Genomic DNA, 21,563 nt, shown 5'->3' with positions numbered 1-21,563 from the left:
ACTACTAATAACTTACATAAAAATCATGCGCTTATTTCGCTGAATTAAGTTTTAAATTTGTGAGTTAATTAAGAAAATAGAGGCTTCTGATCACACTGTCCTAAATGTAGGTACTGAATCAGACGATGGACATTATAAATGATTTAGAACTAACGGATTCATAAATTGTCTATGAATGAATCGTTTGACATATAAATAAATCTTGGAGAATCGTTTAGGTATTCAAATGCAAAGTACTTTCATACGAGACAGTGTAAGTGATAACAAAAAATTCGTATTAATATTTCAAATTCAATTATCTATATCCCACATAATAATAAACGTAATATTTTAAAGTACTATTTCACTAACTTTTTTAAAAAGTACTAGAAAGCGAAATATTGTTCTCGCGCCATCTAGTGTGGAATAGAACAGGTAATACAAATATTTTCATGTTATTTATGATTCTGTATCCTTTCTACTTTTTTCAATTTACATAAATAGAATTATTGATTCTATTCGATTATTTTATTTCAATGTAAATAAATGAAAATGACTAAATAATTATGAAGAATTCTGTTTATTTCAAGCTAACTTCACACTATTGAACGATGAGTCAGACATGACGTCATGTTTACATCGGAATATTTAAAAAGAAAAAACAAATTCATTTTATACATAGCAACACTAAATACCAAAAGTCAAATATCTGTCACAGTGGTGACTATAAACTTTATTGTAACGCAACAAGGACTAAAATCCTTGAAGAATTCGAGACGGAAGTTAAGCAAAATAATAGGATTGCCAACAATTTGTGTGACGTCACTCGAATGGAGCCTCTAGTCTTCTAAAATTACATGAGCGCATAAGAAAAATGTAATACGGCGTTTACGGTCTATTTTCCAACAATTTTACAAACGAAAGTGCCTGGAGAAGTGTGTGACTCGTGTTCTATTAATCTAGTTTTACGATCGACCAGTGAAGAGAAAATTAATTATTTTGTTGAAGCAGTTACTTTGGTTACGAGATTATTTAATTTATATTGTGAGTATCACGGATTTTCCATCGCTAACAATATTCTATATCGATTATAATTCACGAACGTGTTAAAAAAAATAATGTGAAGCAATTGCGTTGAACGCGAACGAAAAGTTTTAGATGTCGCTAAAAATAAAACAAGGTATATTTTTGGAGTGTATTTCGTGATTTTGCCAACGAGAGGCCGGGTGAGTGGTGTGAAAGTGATTTAACATATTTTGAAGCTTATGACAAATAATTGGTGCCTGAACCTCGCGGGATCATACATTCCGAGTGTGGTGTCAAATTTCAGTCGACCCCAACTGCGGTTAAATTTGTCGCGTATGAAAGTAAACATACGTATTGGTACATAATTCGTAACGGCTGTGGTATCCAACGTCCAAAATTCCCATGACCTTGACATAATACATCCAAATAATAGACTGAATGTCTGTTTCTGATGCCATACCACCAAGGTCGATGTTATAAAATTTAAGCTCAAGGCCGTAGATCAATCTACATTTTGTATTATACAGTCAATAGAACCTAGTAAATAGTCAGCATTTACTAAACAAGTCAACTATACAAATAGGAAATTAAGTTAACTAAAACTGGTATTCAGTCATTAATTATTCACTGTTTAGCACTCATTAATGACATTAAAATGGGCAATTTTATGGCTATATCACGAAAATATAAATTTATCAATACTGTTCATCTGACATGTAAAATAAAGGTGTTTGTGTCATACAATTTTATTGATATCTTCAAAGAATTACATATATCTCTCTTTTATCTGATCATGAGCACACATGTAGTGAAAATTTTAAAATAGGTTTATTATTCCATTTGCATTTTTAATTGGAAACCAGATTTTTTGTGTGCTCTTAACTACTAGCTGAGTCCTGCGGTTTCACCCGCGTAAGTCTACCCCGTAGGAATATCAGGATTGTCTATATGTTATTCCAGTTGTCCACCTGTCTAAGTATCAAATTTCATTGCAATTGGCTCTGTAGTTTTTGTGTGTAATAGTAACAAACACACACATCCTTACAAACTTTTGCATTTATATTATTAATAGGATTAAAATACCCAGTAAATCCATACTAAAATAATTGTATGTAAACAAATGCATAATTTAGTAAAAATCTGTCATTGTAAACTAGGATTAAAATATACTACTCAACAAATAAAAATTTATAATAATTTGTTTTGTCAAGCTGATTCATATATTAGTTTGTTTATTTGAGCTCTGTCCCGGCTGCGGCTATGCTACATATATGCCTATAGCACTCAGGCATCACATAGATATGTAATGGTGAAAGAGTTTTTGAAATTGGTCCTGTAGTTCCTGAGATAAACACCTAACAAACCGTTCATCCTTAACTTATTAGCGTAGCTTCTTAACAACATATACATATGATTAAAATAATTGTTTCTTCTTTACTTTTTTTGCTTATAAACAGTATGCTTATAGAATTTTTTTGCCTGATAAAAATATTGAAGCCAGTAAAGGCAATTACTTACTAATGTCAGTTAAATAGTTATTAAAATCATATAATGTAGGTGCTATTAGTACTAACACCAACTAAGTTAAACGGAATAAATATAATAAATAATAGCCTATATATACATTCACAGATAACATGACTTTTAACTAGCAATAGAATTTTTAAATTTGTTCATTAGATCCAGAGATTATGTCATACAAGTTCACAAACTATCAAATTCACAAACATTACCTGTTTAGAATATTAGTTTAAAAATTTTTGAGCTAAATATCTTACATACAGTCTTCATTTCCGCCTGAACTTCCCCCAAATATTCAATGGAGATTTCTAAGGGAGGCAGTTGTTTTAATCCGATCCAAGTAGCCTATGTCACTCTCAAGCCTCCTAACCATCTCCAGACGGAAAAGTTAGATCTTAAAATCACACTATATATCTTAAAATATATCTCATTATATCACTAGGAGTCTGGCTAATTCCATATACATAACCTCGCTAATTGTTTAGGTTTTAACCAATTAGAAAAGATTACTAATTTGACCCATTTTTTGTTGTATCTTATATGGCTTCTAAAGACAATGTGCAAAAATAATATTTCTGTATTAACTTTCAACTTCTAAATAAAGATATAAAGAGGGTTGATTTGATGTTTTGTTTGTGAACATTTTTTCATTGAAAACCTTCTTGATAATTGTTGAAGTGATTTAGGCTGTATTGTTTTACATAATCAAAGCATCTAGTAAAGCTTAAGTAGAGACCAATTTTTGAAAAGAAAAACATTTCCACTACATAAGACACAAATGATAATTTGTGTTGGTTTAGTCAATAGGAAATGAATAGGGACCCCTTAGCCCCTAGGTATATATTATTAATATGTAATGAAACACACATTTCTTGCAAAATTACTGGATCAATCAAATAAATTAGAAATATATTGTAGTCAAGAAATATTGTCAATTTTATATCACTACTCTGCTGCTATTTTGATGTTTCGAAGGCGTTTCTAAACAAAGTCACAGCGAAATAAATAAATAATCTAGTAAATGTTTTGTTTATTAATCCATACTTATAACATAAAGTTGTAGAGTTAGTTTGTTGTTTGAACTGTAATTGCTCGTTCATTTTTAGTTAGATAGCATTCAAATGCGAACGAGAAATTTTTAAAGAAAAATTCGATCGGGAAGCGAGGTTTGAACCCGCGTCATTCGCCATATGGTGACCATGTTTGACCTGTCGCCCACCCATGTTCTGGGATGGATTTATATTTAATTTCTTGTTTAAATCAATTTACATTTTGATTAGAGAAGTGTTCAAAGATAACCTAAAATTAGTTATTATGTAATTTTATTATCACCGTCTACTGCATGGAAGCCATAACTTTGTAAGATGTAACATATGTTAGATAATACTGCAGTTACTTGCATATAATATATATACAGATATTGAGAAATGTTATTGTATGTATATAAAATAAAATTAAATAGAAAACACTTTTTGCCACTAAACAATTTGTGTATTAAATTTTAATTGTTAACCATATGACAAAAAGTATAAAGAATACAAAGTATTAATGTACAAGGACCAACAACAAGCACAAGGACTTGGCTATGAGGTTGGGCTCTCGAGAGAGCAAATGCTGATTTTCAGTCTGACTTTCAGGGTTGGTATTGGCCGCCAATAATCTGTAAACTTATATCTTAAAACTAAACTATGAATTGTAAACAGCAAAAACTATTTATCATAAACAATAAACAGAAACAAAACAAAAAGTATTTAATAAATGTCACTTGTGTCAGATTATTGAAATTTTTTCGTATATTAACAGTTTTCCTAGTATATATTTAAATTTTGAAACTGTTTGCTATCTGACTCTAAGTGAAATACCATATACTTAACAGTGCTAACTAACTTGCTTCTTAGTAATTTAATATATATATAAGACTATGTTAATTATATAAACCAGAGAGTTTCTTGACCGGATCAATTTAAAAAATTCTTTCAATCTTAGATTTGTACTTGATCTCTGAGTGCTTATAGGCCATATTTGTAGTACAAGCAGTTAATATAACGTATTTGAAAGTATGTATATTTGATACTCAAAGGGTTAAGGTATTGAGGTATGGAGTTACATAGACTGGGGAAGACAATTCAGTCTATAGTTTATGGTTTTTTTTTTAAGCATATTGCTGTTGTCCTCTTCAATCTATGGTTTGAACTATGACAATATGTGCTGTTTAAATATGTATATGAAGTCAGTTAGATGTGTCATTTTTTCTTCTGTCTGTGGGAGGTGTACTTGTATTGTCTATGGTTCATATTTAGTGCACTGTCTAGTCTGCGATATTATATAATATTATGATGTGATGATTTATGTTTCGGGAAATCAGCTGTTCTTTATCAATTGCCTAAATGTTCAGTCAATGGTTTAAATAAATCAATACTATTTACTTTTGTGCTGACTTCCAGATTTAATAAAAAATTCTAATCTAGTCCGATAGCATATCTATGTACATGTTATACTTAAACTTTACGGCTAGAACGCATTTTTCCTAGTTAGAACTGGTTGTAAGTAAATGACATTGTTGCAACTAGTTCTATTGGAATAACGCACTAAAATCTAGAATTACGATTTTAATTAGGATTAGAATTTATTGAGGTATCATGTTTCTTTGGTCCCTATTGGCTTCTGCCTGCACATATACATGTATATATAAATATTTATTTTATTAGAACAAACTGGCAACCCCTATATATACGCCGAATGACCATGACATTTTACTCAACTCTTTCATCAATTACTTATCCGCAATACATCAGGTACAGATGCTAATCTCACCTTGAGATGTACTTGAGAAGGACACGTTTATCGATCCCCACCATTTTGTTTCAGGTGGTGATGAAAATGCAAAAACAGCGACCGCCCAGATTCAAATACAACTAAGCAATTGTAATCTGTCAGAATGCCGGTCGTATCGCCAACCCGTTACACGCCTACCTCCTCCACGCTCACTGGGTCCTACCGATCCTCCCTGACCTCAACCTCAAGCATCGACAAGCCATACTATAGATCCAGCAGTGGGACTTACGTGACGTCCACTTTGCGAAGCAGCTACGGCGATAGGACTACGGAGTACAGGTCGCGGTACTCCGATGTGGACGGGAAGCGTGAAAGGAAGACTTCCCTAGTGGAATATTCGAGAAACTCCCGCGCGCCGAGCGTCACAGACTCGGATAGCGGTATATCCTCTAGATACAGGTCGGAGAGGAGCGAGTCCAGGTCCAGAGATGTGTCGACAACTAGAAGCGAGAGCAGCCGGACGTCGGATCTCAATAGATCGAAACGGAATGTCCTATCTTCCACAGCCCTCGCTATGTCGGCAGCGGAGTTGTACAACAAATACTCACCGGCGAATTATGTGCCATTGACACAGAGAATCCAGCAGAGTCGGGAGCAGAACAGTTACGGGGAGATATCCAGGTCGAAATCGATCTCCAACGATATCGGCAGGCCGCCTGCGCCGGATCTGAGGAACAGGAAGCCGAGGAACTCGGCGGCCACGATATCCGAGGTAAATATTATTTGGCAGCACCCGTATTTAATATCACGTTTTTGTTGGGTTGTTTGTCGACGGAATTTCTCGCTTTTTGGATGTGTTGAATCTGCTTATAACCACAGAGTCTTGATCTTCTTCAACCAAGATTGTTTTGTTTTTTAAATATTATATAATCTGCTCTGAACAACTATATTGTAACGTAATGTCGTGTACGTATCGTTATGAAAGTCAGAAACTCAGATATCACTTGTAAAGACGCTGTATATATTTGGATGATTTGGTTTCCAATAACGCTTTAACAGTATCATAGTTTCATTGTAAATACTCGAATTCCGCGGACAAACAACGCCGTGTGGGCGTGTATTGTGTGTTCATGTTCTTAACATCGCACTAAAGAAAAGCTATAAAAAAAAACTAGCTTTAAAATTTGTCGCATGATTGTCGATCATCAATAGCTTCTCGAACAATCGGTATGATTTAACTCGATTTTTCATTGTGGAAATAAAGCCCAAAGTACGCCTTTCACGCGACAATTTTAGCAATTGCATCGTAGTAACATAGGTAAATTCGAAAATTTAGACGCATGTGCGGAATTTATTAGAACTAACACACGATCACACGCTATACCCATTAATTGCCTCATGATATCTCGCTAAGTGTACAATTTTCAACGATCAGAAACCGGAAGGCAGAAGATACAAGGACTCGTCGCCGACGTCCAGTTACAGCAAAAGGAGCTCCATGTCGAATGGCATTAAGGACACTAATGGCAACGAAGTGCCGTCCGTCTCTGAGATAAGAAAGAGATTCGATCCCAAAATGACAGTAACGAAACTGCCCGTGAACGAATCCAAATATCCTTCCAAAACTGTTGAGCAATATTTGAGTCAGCTCAAAGATTGTGAAAACGGGACGTCGGGATACACGAAAATCAACCCAAAAGACGACCAACCCGTACCAATACATATGCCAAGCGAAAAGAACGGCTTGAACAGTAGATGGGAGGTGTCTCCAAGTAAATTAACATCGGATATGACTCTCAGCAAAACTATATCGGAACCGGTGTCGTTAGCCAAGCCTGCAGTTGAAAAAACGGCCATGTCAACATCTCTTAACAGTAAACTGCAGTCGGACAAACTGGCCAGCATTAAAAGCCAGCTAGACCCTAACAATCCCATCGGGAAAATTCTAGAAATGTCCACCGTAATCCAGGTGGAAAACGGCGACACCGATTACGCCGAACGTAAGAAATTGCGCAACAGTCCAGAAGTGAAGCTCAAAGAGCTCAAGAACGATATCGAGAAGCAAGTGAAAACGCCAAAACACACGTCGAATTTCGCTTCCTACATACAGATATCCCAACCGGTGGCCACGGGCACGTCACCTAAAGCTGAGAAGAAAACGAAAGTGAACCTTAAGTACATAGATTCAGAGGAGCGTATCGCGCTGGAGAACGATATAGACTCGCCCAACGGCACAGGCTTTGAGAACAAAACGTTTGAACACGAAAATTTTCTCAAGAAGCGTACGGAGAAGTTGGAGGACAAGGACGATGGGGTTAAATCCATGGAGACGAGTACAGAGAGTACTATAAGCGAGCCGACCGAAGACTCGAGTCCCGAGACGTCGTCAGCTCGGCTGCGGATCTTGGATAAGGACCAGGATGATATAAGAACGGTGAGTTGATGATGGTGCGACGTGATGACGGCGGCTGTTGACCTGGAAATTTCTAGAACTTTCGATGCTAATCTTGGTATAATATTGAAGAAATTTATTACTGAGCGATGGCCGCTGTTGTCGCGTTAAATGTCACTGCGCAATTTTATACACCCAAATAATGATAAATTGGTAAAGGAAAATATGCCTTTTCGGTATTGAAATAAAGTTTATTTCATCACGTGCAATACATATCCGTTTGTGTTTTGAAATATAGATTAATTAATTATTTGTGGGTGTGTATTGTTGGGCTCTGAGCATATTCGCCTTTTGCTATATTATACATTTTTTTCTCTCGTTTCGATGCGGGTAGATATTGAAAATTTTAAAACATTTGAAAATTATGATAGAATTTATTGATTCTTTATAATGCATGCAATGAAAAATACAGAAAAAATACGCATAACTTAAAATAAAATATACACGTTTTTATCGATAAATAGCGATTTCTACCAAGCAAGCTTTTAAAAATATAGCATATTGACTAAAATTTAACTTGCGAGCTATTTCGCTAAATAGGTTGTAATATTTTAAGCAACTCTTTTAAAAAATAATCGTTATTATATTGGGGATTCCGGAAGACTACAATAAAAATTGACCACCCATCGAATTTACTACCGTGCCAACCGTGACTTCGATTTTTTTTCATTTGCTGGTATAGCGACAAAAAAAAAATACATTATCACTGAAAATTCAACTGTCCAGCTGTCCTAATTCATGAGATACAGCCCGTTGACAGACGGACAGCGAAGTCTCAGATTTCCCCACAATAAAAAAAGGGTCAGTAGGTTTCTCTTTTAGGTTCTCCTTTAGTAGATACCGTACGGGACTCTAGAAAGAGCTATAGACCTAAAATTTGTTATGCATTTGCTGACAAACATAATAATCTTAATATATATAAATTACGTGTCACGTTGTTTGTCCGCAATGGACTCGTAAACTACTCAACCGATTTTAATCAAATCAGCACACCATGTGCAGTTCGATCCAACTTAAAAGATGGGATAATTTATATTAAATTGCGATAAATGACTACCCGGGCGGAGCCGGGGCGTGCAGCTAGTAATATTATAATACTTCAAATACATTTAGATCGCGGTGGAAAGGTCAATATAGTCTAGGATTTAGATTGTAGGAATCTAGGTTGACGTTTTTGATTAATCTATCATATCCTTAGTACTTTTATTGTGGACGAAAGTCCGTACAGTTGTATGTTTGTTTCTCTTTCGCTTGATAACGGGATATCCGATATGGATGAAATTCGGCACGGAGGTAGATTAGCTCATAGGCTACTTATTATCTCGGTATCAGGCGAGTAGAGCCACCGACAAACCATAGTGTAGTGTATGTTATAAACCGAAAGGTCTGTTTGGGAAGATGTTTGTTAATCTGTCCCGCAAAAACTACTGAATTGATTTTATTGAAATTTTTTTTTGGACAGAGGAAGATCTAAGCTAGTGGCAAAAAATATTTTTAATGCTACCCAGAACCGCCCATGTACATTTTGAGAAGCGTGAGGTCGATTGCAGACTTTACGCCTCTACAAATAGATTGCTGACTTCAAATTGGAAAGGGATTAAAAAAGGATTGACGAGAGGAATTAAGGAAGGAAAAGGTTGTGGGACTCTGGCTCGCCCACTTACCAAACAAACTCAGTAGTATGAGTATGCTTTATCACGCCGGTCTTTTATGGGGGTGTGGTACTTCCCCAGTGCGAACTGACCCGATTCGAGTTCTCTTGAGAACTTAATTAGGCTGGATTGTTTTAAGTTTGATAGGAAACTGGTCCCATTTCCGAATTTATAGTCCCACTAATATTATGAATGCGAAAGTTATATAAGATAGCTGGACAACTGGAATAACTTATAGGCAACTTTTTATCCCGATATTCCTACGGGATACGGACTTACGCGGGTGAAACCGCGGGTTGCAGCTAGTTCTTTATAAATACGGACTATACCTCCATCCAACATCTAGTATTTTGGTCTAGATATATGGATCTATGACCTATCTCCCTAGACCGATGTACTTGTTTATTTTCTATACTAAGCAAATATAATGGGACCGGGTTCATTGACATTTGCATCCAGGGCGCTAGCGGCGCGTGTGTGTGTGTGCGTGAAGCGTGTGCGGACGCGTGCACGCGCGCGTGTGTGTGTGTTGGGTTTATGTTCGAAATCTGTTGAGCCTTTGGCGTGATGATGAGATTTCACTTGAGGACACGTTCTTACATCTTTTCACATATATAGTATACTAGCTGTTCGACCCGGCTTCGCCCGTGGTACATATGAAGCCTATGTCACTCGCTTGGGTTGCAGTTTTTCAATTTTTGAAATCGGTACAGTGGTTTTTGCGTGAAAACTTTACAAACACACAAAATATGAAAATTTCCTCTTTATAATATTTTACCATTATTCCCACGGGGGGAATGAAGCAATTTCCGGGGTAAAACTATCCTATAGCACTTGGGAATAATGTAGCTTTCTTTTAGTGAAAGAAATTTCAAAATCGGACCAGTTGTTTCGGAGCCTTTAGGGTACCATTAAACAAACAAAAAAAACTTTTCCTCTTTATTATATTAGTATAGAGATACTAGCTATGCCCCACGAAAAAAAATATCGCTTATCTCATCCCTGTAGGGGTTTAATTCAAAAAATAGTAAGCTGCCTTATACCTGGGTCGACTACTTTTTCCATACTACCAGACCGCCTGTGGTATATATGTCGTGGGCCTTTTCACTCAGAGAACACGCACATATCCGACAGTGAAAGAACTTTTTAAAACGATCCAGTATTTCTTGATATTAGTACGCTCAATCAACCAAAAAATAACTCTAGCTTTATATTATTAGTATAGATTTCGTCCGAATCAGTGCTGTGGCAAACCTTTACTTCATAAAGTCTAAAGAAACAGTATCAGTAAATACAAATATCACAAGAATTATGTTTCATACATATCATTCTTCAAAGTACGCCTTATTGAATTTGTTCGTAATTGCATGTTTAAATATGTATTTCTAAAAAAAAAAATGCGAAGAAAAAAAAAATATCATATCATTGGGATTTTTGTTTTCCTCAAATCAAAGCTCAAAAGAAATCTATCATTGAACACATTGTCGCGTCTAAGCGTCAATAGACAATCCTAAAAATAAAATAGAGTGTAACGTCCCGAAATAAAATGCCGACGGTCCCGCGGTTTTTCGCGCCACGTGCGTGAAAATTTGACAGTTGCCCGCCATCTTGTGGAAAAGCCCGCGCTTCTCTGACAGTTGCTTTTATTTGTTTTTTTTATCTATACAGTTTGAAAGTGCGAAAGTAAATGTGTTTGTTTATTGTATTTGTTTGTTGATTAACTTAAGATTAAAGAAATTACATCGGGAAGATGTGTTAAATGATACGCGCCGAAAATTGACATACATCAAACGTATCAAGATATTTCTTTACGATATTTCAAATTTAACCTTAAAGCCCTATAAATAAGGGCATATGTGATTCTCTATAAGCTATTCCTTGTGACATTTTAACCGCGGTATGTCATTACAATCTAAGATGACACTTTTCAAAACCTAAAATAACATTTTTTTTTTTATCGCGCCAAAATTAAAGCTAAGGTGACACAATTTTAATTCTTTGTTAAATGGATGGATTGTCTTAGAAGAATCGATGACAGAATAATTTCGTCTGTTTTTATTTCTGTCCCTGTATATATCTTTTGTATTATTATTATATTTAAAATGCTTCTACGATTCGGAGATGTAACAGTTAGGCTTGGTCTTATCGTCTTTATTTTGTGAAATTATAGTGATAGTAAATATTTATATCGCACCATACATGCATCCAAAATCTGTGATTATCCCTGAAAGAGCAACAAACACACACACACATCCTTACAAACTTTCGCATTTATAATATTAGTAGGATAGGATAGTAGGATTAGTAGGATAGGATAGTAAGAAGTAGGATTATAATATTAGTAGGATTAATACAAATTATTATTACGACGTTAAAAAGAATTAAGGATTAGCCACGATCGAAATAAGCGACGCTGCGTCACAATGACGTAAAAGCTTTTCGCGCGATATATTATCTGTGACTGACCATGACCTCGCCTTTATTAATTGATAATAATTGATCGGTGGCAACATTCGATGCGATGTTTTTTTTATTTATTTTTTTTATTAATTAACTAAATACAGATATAAAAAATGCGGTAACATTGTATGGTTTTTATATTTCTTGTTATTGTTTTGACAAAGATGTGAACGGATAAATTCATAATAGTGTCCGATAGGTTGGCACAAGCTTTCATGTAAACCACATAAGTATGTATCATAAGAATCGGTTTACTCAATAAATAGTTAGAGGATAACGAACATATAAAGAAAACACTGTCTGATTGATAACCTTCTCCATCCTTTGGAAGTCGGTTGAAATGAGAGGTTCAATAAAATAAACCATTGTTGAGATACAAAAAGGATTTCCGAGTAAATAGTATTTTCAAAATGACGTCACGAAATGGCGCGAAATTGTTACATAAAGGTCATTGACGTCCGTACTATGTACATTGTACATTGCTTTTTGCCAGAAGACGCGAATGCGCAGACTAAATAGCATTCTAACATAGTAATATTGTTATTAAAGCACCAAGAATTTATCCCGTTTTGGCGCCAAAATTGTGTTGACGTTTCCATGTCGTCACTACTGCCAAAGAAAAAAAAACATCGTGGTATTTAAAAACTAGTTTTTACCCGCGGCTTCGCACACGTTAATTTCGGAGTAGTTTAATAGATGTTATTATACATATGCACCTTTCTCTTGAATGTCTCTATTTAAAAATACCATAAAAACCCGTTGTGAAGTTTAAAAGATTGAAGCATACATATACCAGTACATAGGAACAGGCGCGGGAAGCGACTCGGCTTTATACTATGTAGTGACACAAATATTTGTTACTTCGTTTTACCTACGGATTTACTCGTGCACTCTTATTTCATTGCTTTACCTTCAAGGTTCCATATATCTCTAGTTTATTTTAAAATGCATAGGAATAAACAATTATCACTGGTGTGGTATTAGCAATGCTACTGTCAAATATAGATTATCACGTTAAAACAGATTAAAAACAAACACGCGTTTATGGTTGCGTACTGGCCGGTTGGATTCGAAATAAGAAACGTCAAAGTGACGTAAAAAAAATTTTGATTAATTTATACGGATTTTAGCGGTTTTTTTTTTAAATTACTTTCGGAGTGCATTTAATTTGTGTTGTGTTTGTGCTGTGTATTGTGATGTGTTAGATGCGTACGTCATTTTTATATGATCTATCGATATGCTAAACCGTATCTTTTTTTAGTGTCTCCTTTTCATGTATTGAGATTTGTGCATAATCGTTGTTGTTATTGGCAACGAAAGTGTCGCGTCAAATTATATACTTATTTATGTCTGCCTCTCGGAATTGCTAAATCGATATGGGAAAGTTCTGTGTCTGTCTAGGGTCTATTAATAAAAAATATAACTGCTAGTGGTGAACACTTAATCATGCAGTAGTACGTTATAGATAAGGCATAATATCGTCTTATCATTATTTGCAATTGCTATCTATCTTAGTTATCTATCTGTCTCACTCTAGCGAAACAAAATTTTTAAGATTTTTTTTATGTAAGAGCGGGTAACCGAGCTGATGGTGGTTCGTTTGTAAACGATCAACATCGCCCATGACCATCTGCAGAGGTCCCTACCTCTGCAAACGCGTTGCCCGCTTTAAAAGGATAAGGAGAGGATATCGATGGGAATTTAGAAAAAGCTGGGTAAGGTATAAAAAGGATACAGGCCTATGATATATTTGTATACGTTTAGGCAGCTAGCATGGATTCTGGATTTACGATATTTGATAGGTTGTTAAAGGGAATAGAATAATAAATTAAAGTTTAATAATAGAATAATAAATTCTTTATTTATTAACAACAAGGACCCAATAATCAATTTACACATAAAAGTACATATGAATGTTGCAAAAATTTAAATTAAAAGAGTTCGAAACAAAATTTTAACGTATGTATGTTCATGTGAAATGTAAATACTATTTACTTAATGGCTGTTTAGTTATCTGTGACTATATATATTAATTTAAACACACATTGTAAATAAGGCTTTAGTTAGTATGTTATGATAGTTTAAGCCGTGTTAATTCAAAAATATAACTTATTATTTGTTTAATCACTGTCAATGTTAATGTACATTTCAATGGTCATATTTCTATGATTTTTTTTAGTATAGTTTCTTTTCTTTATAATGAACTAGCTATTGCCCGCGGGGTTCGCACGCGTTGTTTAAAACACATCAACCTTTTCCTTCGTTCCATCACAATCTGTTTTAAGATCTAAGTATACAGACACACAGACGGCGGAAAACGACTTTTAAGATTCGCTTCGATTTCTTTCTTGAATAAGGCTCACTAGCGTGCCCCGCGGTTTCGCCCAGGTCATCCATGATATTATATAGCCTTCCTCCGTAAATGAACTATAAAATACTGATTTTTTTCAGTACCAGTAGTTCTTTAGATTAGTGCGTCCGAAGAAACACTCTTCAGCTTTTATTGGTATTGAATACTAGCTGCGCCCCGCGGTTTCACCCGCGTAAGTCCGTATCCCGTAGGAATATCGGGATAAAAAGTTGCCTATATGTTATTCCAGTTGACGTACCAAATTATATTGCAATCGGTTTAGTAGTTTTCGGTTCGGTTCAGTAGTTTCACATACATCCTTACAAACTTTCGCATTTATAATATTAGTAGGATACATTAAACACAGCCATTAGTATCGTCAGTTGTATTCTTAAGTTCTAACATATAACCCAGGCTCTAAGGGAAGCCAGAATATCTTTAAATCTCACCAGCTGTACATATATAGGCTGAATCATACACATAAATGCAGATGGTTGCAACCCTATCTAATATCGTCATTTCGAATTCTGAGAAAGACACCTTCTTAAAAACTTTTGGCAACACATCAACGTTTGTGGCCTATTTGCCTATTTCATAAAAAAAAAAAAAAGTTTTCTTTTTTGTACGTTATCGTAAGAATATTATCTCCCATTATCATTCACCAGATCGATCGTCATTCGACAACAATCATGTCGCTATAGGCTGTCACGTGTCGGGAAACATGGCTGTCTGATAATATATATATATATATATATATATATATCAGCTTTCCGTTCGCCATTGCAAGATTTGGCAGCGGTTTTTGGCTGTGCCCCCCTACGTTGGGCCAGTGCGGCCGGCGTAATCGAGTTGTGCATACGGTGACGTCACCGCGTCGCGCGCGCGAAATGCCCTTTTCCGCGGGAATCACTTAATTCTCGCGCGCGCCATCTTTCTCCCGCTTTCCCGCGCAACATTTTGACAGTTTACGTAATCGCGCCCGCGCGTAGTGTGCGTTTTTTTTTTTTATATTTAAACTGTGGACTCCCACCGGCCTTGATTATAAGCGGCGTGTCAACGTGATTTCAGTCCTATTGTTGACGGTTTAGCGTCCAATTTCGATCGCCGGCCGGAATGTTAATGAAAGAGACAGTGCTAAAGAATTTCAAGGTGATTTGATTATTAAGTGGCATTAAATGTGCGAGTATAACGGAGATGATAAAACACGTGATCAACGAAACGTGTGCTGTAGACGTGAATTTTGAGCTCTCAATGAAAAAATGCAATTTGACTCGCTTGACCGAGGTCAAAGGTGAATTTACGTAAATGTTGTTGCCATGTGAAACTTGCAAAATAAAATTATTTTAATCGCGATGATTATGCCATTACATTGTTGTATAAAATGTTTTCGTTCTGAAATGCATAGCACAAAGTTACGAATATTAAAAGGTTTTATATGTACTCAGTTATAATTTAATTGTAAATGCATAAAATCTTCTAATTAAATTATATTTTTAATGATATGTGTCATGTGAATTACCATAATTATTTATCTTAGATTTTGCACGTGGCTAACGAGTGGTAAAACAAAATATAAAAAATAAATTTATGAAATATTACTGCAAGCGACTATTAAACTTGACATTGAAAGTTACATAAGCGAGAATTCAGTGTAAATTTGTGATTTAAATTAAAAAGAGGAAATTAAAAAATATTCCTCAACAGTAATATAATAAATACAATTGATATAACTAAAGACTATGTTACTACGTGATTACGACAAGCAAATTATCTCAAGAGTGTGAAAGTGAACTATAAATGAACAATTATTAATTAAAGTATCAAGATTATTTATATCGAACTGACGTTTTAAGTATCAAAACTGAAAAATATCTTATTGACTTTTAGAAGTATCACTGAGATCAAATCGAGGTAAAAAAACAAAACTGGACTGGATTTATGTTGATTTGCGAAATGCGCATTGAGTAGTCACCAATTGCCAGTTTCCATTACCCAAAACCTTTCGAAACCTACCAAACTAGGCATCACAAATATCAAAGTATTGTAACGCTGTCAGAAGCGCGCGCATACAAAGCAAATCTACACGAAACACCACCAAAAGTATCAAGATTTGCAAGTCATTGCGCGCGCGACGCTTACAAATCAGCCAAACGCATTGAAAGTATCAAGATCGTTCCGTGTTCACGCGACAGTTAAAAAGCGCGCGCGTTCCCCGCCAAGTATCAACACCGTTCGCATGTTGTGGTACCTCGAGCTGATTATACTGGCATGCGTCACCACGGGCATACTGTCGGCGCTCCGCAATGAGGTGTGGCTGCCGGCGGTGCTACAAGCCCCGACCTTTAGCCCGGGCTGTGCCCACTTATGGCCTGCACTATCAGGTATCGGACGGTAACCTCACTGTGGTTCAGTTAGAAGTGATTTGTTTGTTTCGATCCCATTGTAAATCATAGTAAGGTAAATTTACAATTAGACTCGATAGAAAGTAATAGTGTACATTATATATAAACAATAAAAATATAATATTCACCAAAACTCTTAAAGTCTAATTATTTGTTAACGAGCAATGTGGTTGATAAACATATTATATCCATTTCTAAACACATTTATCGAATTAAAACAAATTATTTTGAAAAAGGAATTTTTAAATAATCATACGACAACACGTCCGTCAGATGGCGCGGTTGGCGCGCGTCTGCCGGCGGAGACTCGACGCGTGACGTTTAAAATGAACTACCCTCGGATGGTAACACCAAGCACCCAATGGGATTGTAGTTTGAAGCCTATAATTTATTAACACTTTTGACATATTTCATGCAGTTTTATTTAAAGAAACGTTTTATGTTGATGTTATAAAACTTAATAACAAGAATACAATGTATGCGAATAGTTTAATCCATTTTTTTTTTCACAATTACCAATCTTCTTGTCGTAATAATAACACTATACATTTTCAACAAACGTAACTAAAGCCCAACTCCACAAACATAACTTTTTTATAGAAATAAAAAAAAAAAACCAACAAATTTGGATTATCCTTCTGGGTGATGTCAGAGACAGACACATAGATAGTCTTATAACTAAGTTACCTTGTAGAAATGGTATTCCCAGTATGGATGGTTATAAATTATAATATACCTCGCTTATGCGTGTCAGGGGTTAAAAAAAATGTTTTTTTTTTTAAGAATATTTTAATTGGTAAAACTGAAAACGTAAAACTCGAATCAAAAGTTCAAATATAACTAGCGAATAACAAGCGGGAATGAAACACATTTTCTCGAGTTTTTACCGTTTTTCTTCGATAGTGATTATTTCCCTTTTTTTAGACAAATTATGATATACCATAAGTTATAGTATTGATAAGTTCAAATAACTATGAAAAACAGAAAACTAGATGGCCATCAAATTGTCTGATCTAGATCATAATAACCGCACCGGTGGCACCTAGCTTTCAAATAAAAAATAAATCGTCCAAATCGATTCATCTAAACTTCTTAGGTAACAAAACCAAATAGATTTATATTACAGACGAATTGATAACTTTCTCATATTTTTTTAAGTCGATTGATAACTTAGATGAGCCATATGGTAGTGCTACGTGTTCATCAGACAATAAATACGGTGTCGTGGAGATGAAAAAATCTCTGAAACAGTTGTAAAACGATCATCTCCCATATAAATTAAGCTTCGCTGTCTAAATATATCTATAGATTTATTATCCAAGTATTTAAATTGAGTTAATACTAACAATTACAAAATTTATTACGTAAATAACGTTCTTTCAAAGAATGGAAGGCTTCAAACTACAATTTCAAATGTTTTTTTTTTTTGTGTGTTCGTTTGTGTTATTTGACTTTGTGTTTGAAACGGTACGCTAGTTCTGTTCTTTTCGCGGATTTGTTCTTACCAGCGGATTCCTGCTTCCTGAATGTTTAGATTTTCATTTCTAACATTATCTTCATTGCCATATAGCCGAGAATGAAGCTCCTACAAGGTATTTTAGGACAGTCATCTATCGGATTGTGGAACAGTTTAGACTAAATGAAGGGAAATAAATTTAAAGTTTCGGGAGGTGGGAAGGGGGGGGGGGTTAAACCCCGTAAAACCACCTCTGGCTCCGCCCATAACTATGGGACAAGACCATGACTGCAAAAGAATTGATAGTAAGCATTTTATGGAAGTAACTAAAGATGGCATAACTCAAGAAAACAATTTAAACAAATAGTTTTAACTGTATCGTTGTTATCTAAAGCTATCATTTGCCACGATGATATGCTAAACAATGACAATTATAATAATAAATTTAAATGCGTACACCCGTATGATGAAATACCTGTGTAAGGTGAGAATTCCGACGAAATAAATGTGCAGGTTTTCTTAATTCAACGAAACATGTTACATGATGCGAGCGTGTAGACGTGGGCGAATCAAATCGCATCAGGGTGTGTCGTAACGGTAATCACACTGAGACATCTTCTAGGCCATTTACATGCGACACGACATATCGTCGCCAATAAACATAGTCTTTAATATATATCGTCTGGTGGGTCGATTTGTTTGAATTGAATTTGACGTTGACGGGGTTAGGATCATGGTGTTGTAAACAGCTCTTTTCTAGAAATTGAACGATTATAGATTTTACGCAAGTGGAATGAATATTGTTTAATTTATAATGATAATAAAAGGTTAACTACACTAAAGGGATTTTTTAAAGATGAACACGTGTTTTTATTATATTTATAACTACGGCATAAATCTTTAACAATATATTTAGTATTAAAGAATGGTTTAAATAGATTAACACATATTGAAATCATACATTTTACTATCTACCCGCCATCGAAAACAAAAAGTTATTAAACGAGGAGTAAGAAGAATATAATGTTACAGTCATGTATTATTTAGATTTGCTGTATAGCATTTGAATCATCCGTCTGAAATGAAATTGTTTGTTTTTATTTTACGTTATTTTTTTGTTCTAAAACAAATAGTTTTATTTCATTTACAGTATTGTTTGTTGATTTTAGTTGCATGTTGTATTTCGCTTCTGTTAGTTAGCTCATACACTAAATGATTTTTATTTCTTTCATTTTTTTAGCGTGTTATAACATTAAAAATTATATCATTTATAGAGAAGCAGACCTAAAACTGACCCTTGTGACATCCTAATGATTTTTAGATTTATATACGAGGAGTCTTAATTGTGATTGTTCAATTAGACCTCGGGACTGGCTTTGGACTTTTTTTTGTGCATTTTTTACTTGAAAATTTTGTTGTAGTCGTTGATTTTAGTGAATTCCGCCATTTCGGCTCGATACACCATACCAAAGGCTTTACATTCGTCCATAATAGACTTCGTTATCTTTATAGCTGATTCTGGGTTCGAGTCCCAACTGATGGAAATGTGCGTATATTAGACTAGATTGTTTTTTTTTTTTGTGTGTTCACTAACTACGTTATAAGCGTTTGTGACGCTCAGTATTAAATTCGAGAACATTCTACGAACGAACAACGGCAGTGTTAAATTTGTCTTGTACTATAAATATAAGCTTCTTAAAAGGTGAGTGGTCTGTGTAATTCTATTTTGGGTTCACGCGTTTTTTTTATATTAAATGCGGGTACGCGTACAGTGTATATCTTCGACTTCCCTCGTTGATTTTGTAAATTCGATGCGCAGGAGTTGGCCGGCGGTAAGAGTGGGCCGAGCGGTCTGCGCAGGAGCAGCGAGCGCTCGGACATAGCTGAGCACACGGACAAACACTCCACGACTAGCGGTGAGCTATTTTGTATATCTGATTTTTGTATGTATGTCGATCGATTTGCATAAAAAAACAAATGATTAATATCCCGATTTAAAGTATTGAAATAAAGATGTAAATTAAAAAATATTTTGTGAGTAATTTGACTATTTCTTATTTAAAAGAATTCACATTTGAAGAAATAACTTCAACCGAATTCGCGCATCATACACACACACAGTCGTTCAGTCCTAAAATATAAATAAAACTATTCACTAATACGTCCTCATAAACATGCTTTTAAGTCTTCAATATTTTTTTTTATTATATTAAGGTTCATTTAGAAACTCTTCAAAAGACTCTCCACACAAATACGACTCCTCTATACTCCATAACTCTATATTCCAGAATTCTCCTTATAAATAGTGTGTCTGTACCACGTGGCTCTACATTCCAGGTCTCAACGGCCTCCGCAACATCGGCAACACGTGTTTCATGAACAGCGTGCTGCAGTGCCTCAGCAACACCGGGCCGCTGCTGGAGTACGTGTCCGATGACAAGTACATGAACGACATCAACACTACGCTCAGCTGCATGAAGGGCGCGCTCATCAAAGGTAGCGTCGTCCTCCTCTAACTCGGCATCTGGCGATACTTTGTCTCTTTCTTGCTAGAATGTATGTGTAGCATCATTATCAAAGGTATCCTCGTCTTTGTCTAACTCGGCATCTGGTGATATATTGTCTCTTTCTAGACAGAGTGCATGAGAAAATTGATCACGGCACGAATTGGGCCAGCTCGCCCCGGGGGAGTACCACACCCCCACAGGAGATTGGCGTGAAATAGTAGCATGCTGCTGTGTTTCGTACGGCGAGTGGGAGAGCTGGAGGCCCGTTTCCTTTTTCTCACCCTTCCCAGTCCATTCCTTTTTTCCAATCGTCCTTTCCTTATCCCTGTCCCGTTATAAGCGCGCGGGCAGCATTCACAGAGGCACTACCTGAACAAATGTTCATGGGCGGTGGTGATCATTTACCATAAGGCGAACCACCAGCTCAGTTGCCCGCAGTGTACAAAGCACCTCTCTCTGTCTCTCGGTATCTCGGTACCCTGTAACGGCATCGGCATCTGATATGTTGTCTCTTTCTAGCAGAGTGACTATGAAATATATTTACATCTCTGTCTAACGCACCACTAGTCCTTATGTTATCTCTCTCTAGCTCGATTACATGTCAACAATTTGGTCCTATCATAGAATTTCGATTGGTACCTCAACGCAGAGACGTCTGTGATATGTATATATATATTTTTTTTTACCGACTTTAAAAAATCAATACATTCGTCTTGCAGCATTCGCGAGCGTGATAAAGGAGCTATGGCGCAGTGGCGAACGGGACTCTGTTGTGAACACGACATCGCTCAAGTCGCAGGTTCAACGTTTCGCGCCGAGGTTCATGGGTTACAGCCAGCAAGATGCGCAGGTAGACAGAAATAAATAAATATGTTTTTTTTTTTTATTATCATAACACGATACGCAAGTAATTACGCGAAAGAACAAGACAAATAAATGTCAAAAAATTTGTAATACACGCGTAAAATTAGACGCAAAAAAAA

The 21,563-nt window shown here is 35.6% G+C and overlaps 1 protein-coding gene across 1 annotated transcript in view; it reads left to right on the top strand.

Annotated features, from left to right (window-relative positions):
* The first annotated feature begins 704 nt into the window (after nt 1–704).
* The window catches only part of LOC119838112, a 31,793-nt gene continuing 10,934 nt past the window's right edge, over nt 705–21,563 (top strand). Inside the window, exons 1-6 of the mRNA XM_038363928.1 lie at nt 705–1,023; nt 5,395–6,073; nt 6,737–7,735; nt 19,893–19,989; nt 20,411–20,569; nt 21,300–21,430. Of these exons, the coding sequence (XP_038219856.1) occupies nt 5,465–6,073; nt 6,737–7,735; nt 19,893–19,989; nt 20,411–20,569; nt 21,300–21,430 (1,995 nt within the window). The 5' untranslated portion in view covers nt 705–1,023; nt 5,395–5,464. The remainder of the gene's footprint in view (nt 1,024–5,394; nt 6,074–6,736; nt 7,736–19,892; nt 19,990–20,410; nt 20,570–21,299; nt 21,431–21,563) is intronic.

This window comes from Zerene cesonia, unplaced genomic scaffold (assembly GCF_012273895.1).
Source record: "Zerene cesonia ecotype Mississippi unplaced genomic scaffold, Zerene_cesonia_1.1 Zces_u001, whole genome shotgun sequence".
Lineage (NCBI taxonomy): Eukaryota > Metazoa > Arthropoda > Insecta > Lepidoptera > Pieridae > Zerene > Zerene cesonia.
Note: the sequence above shows the minus strand (reverse complement) of the source record. Positions and strands in the feature narration are given on the sequence as shown.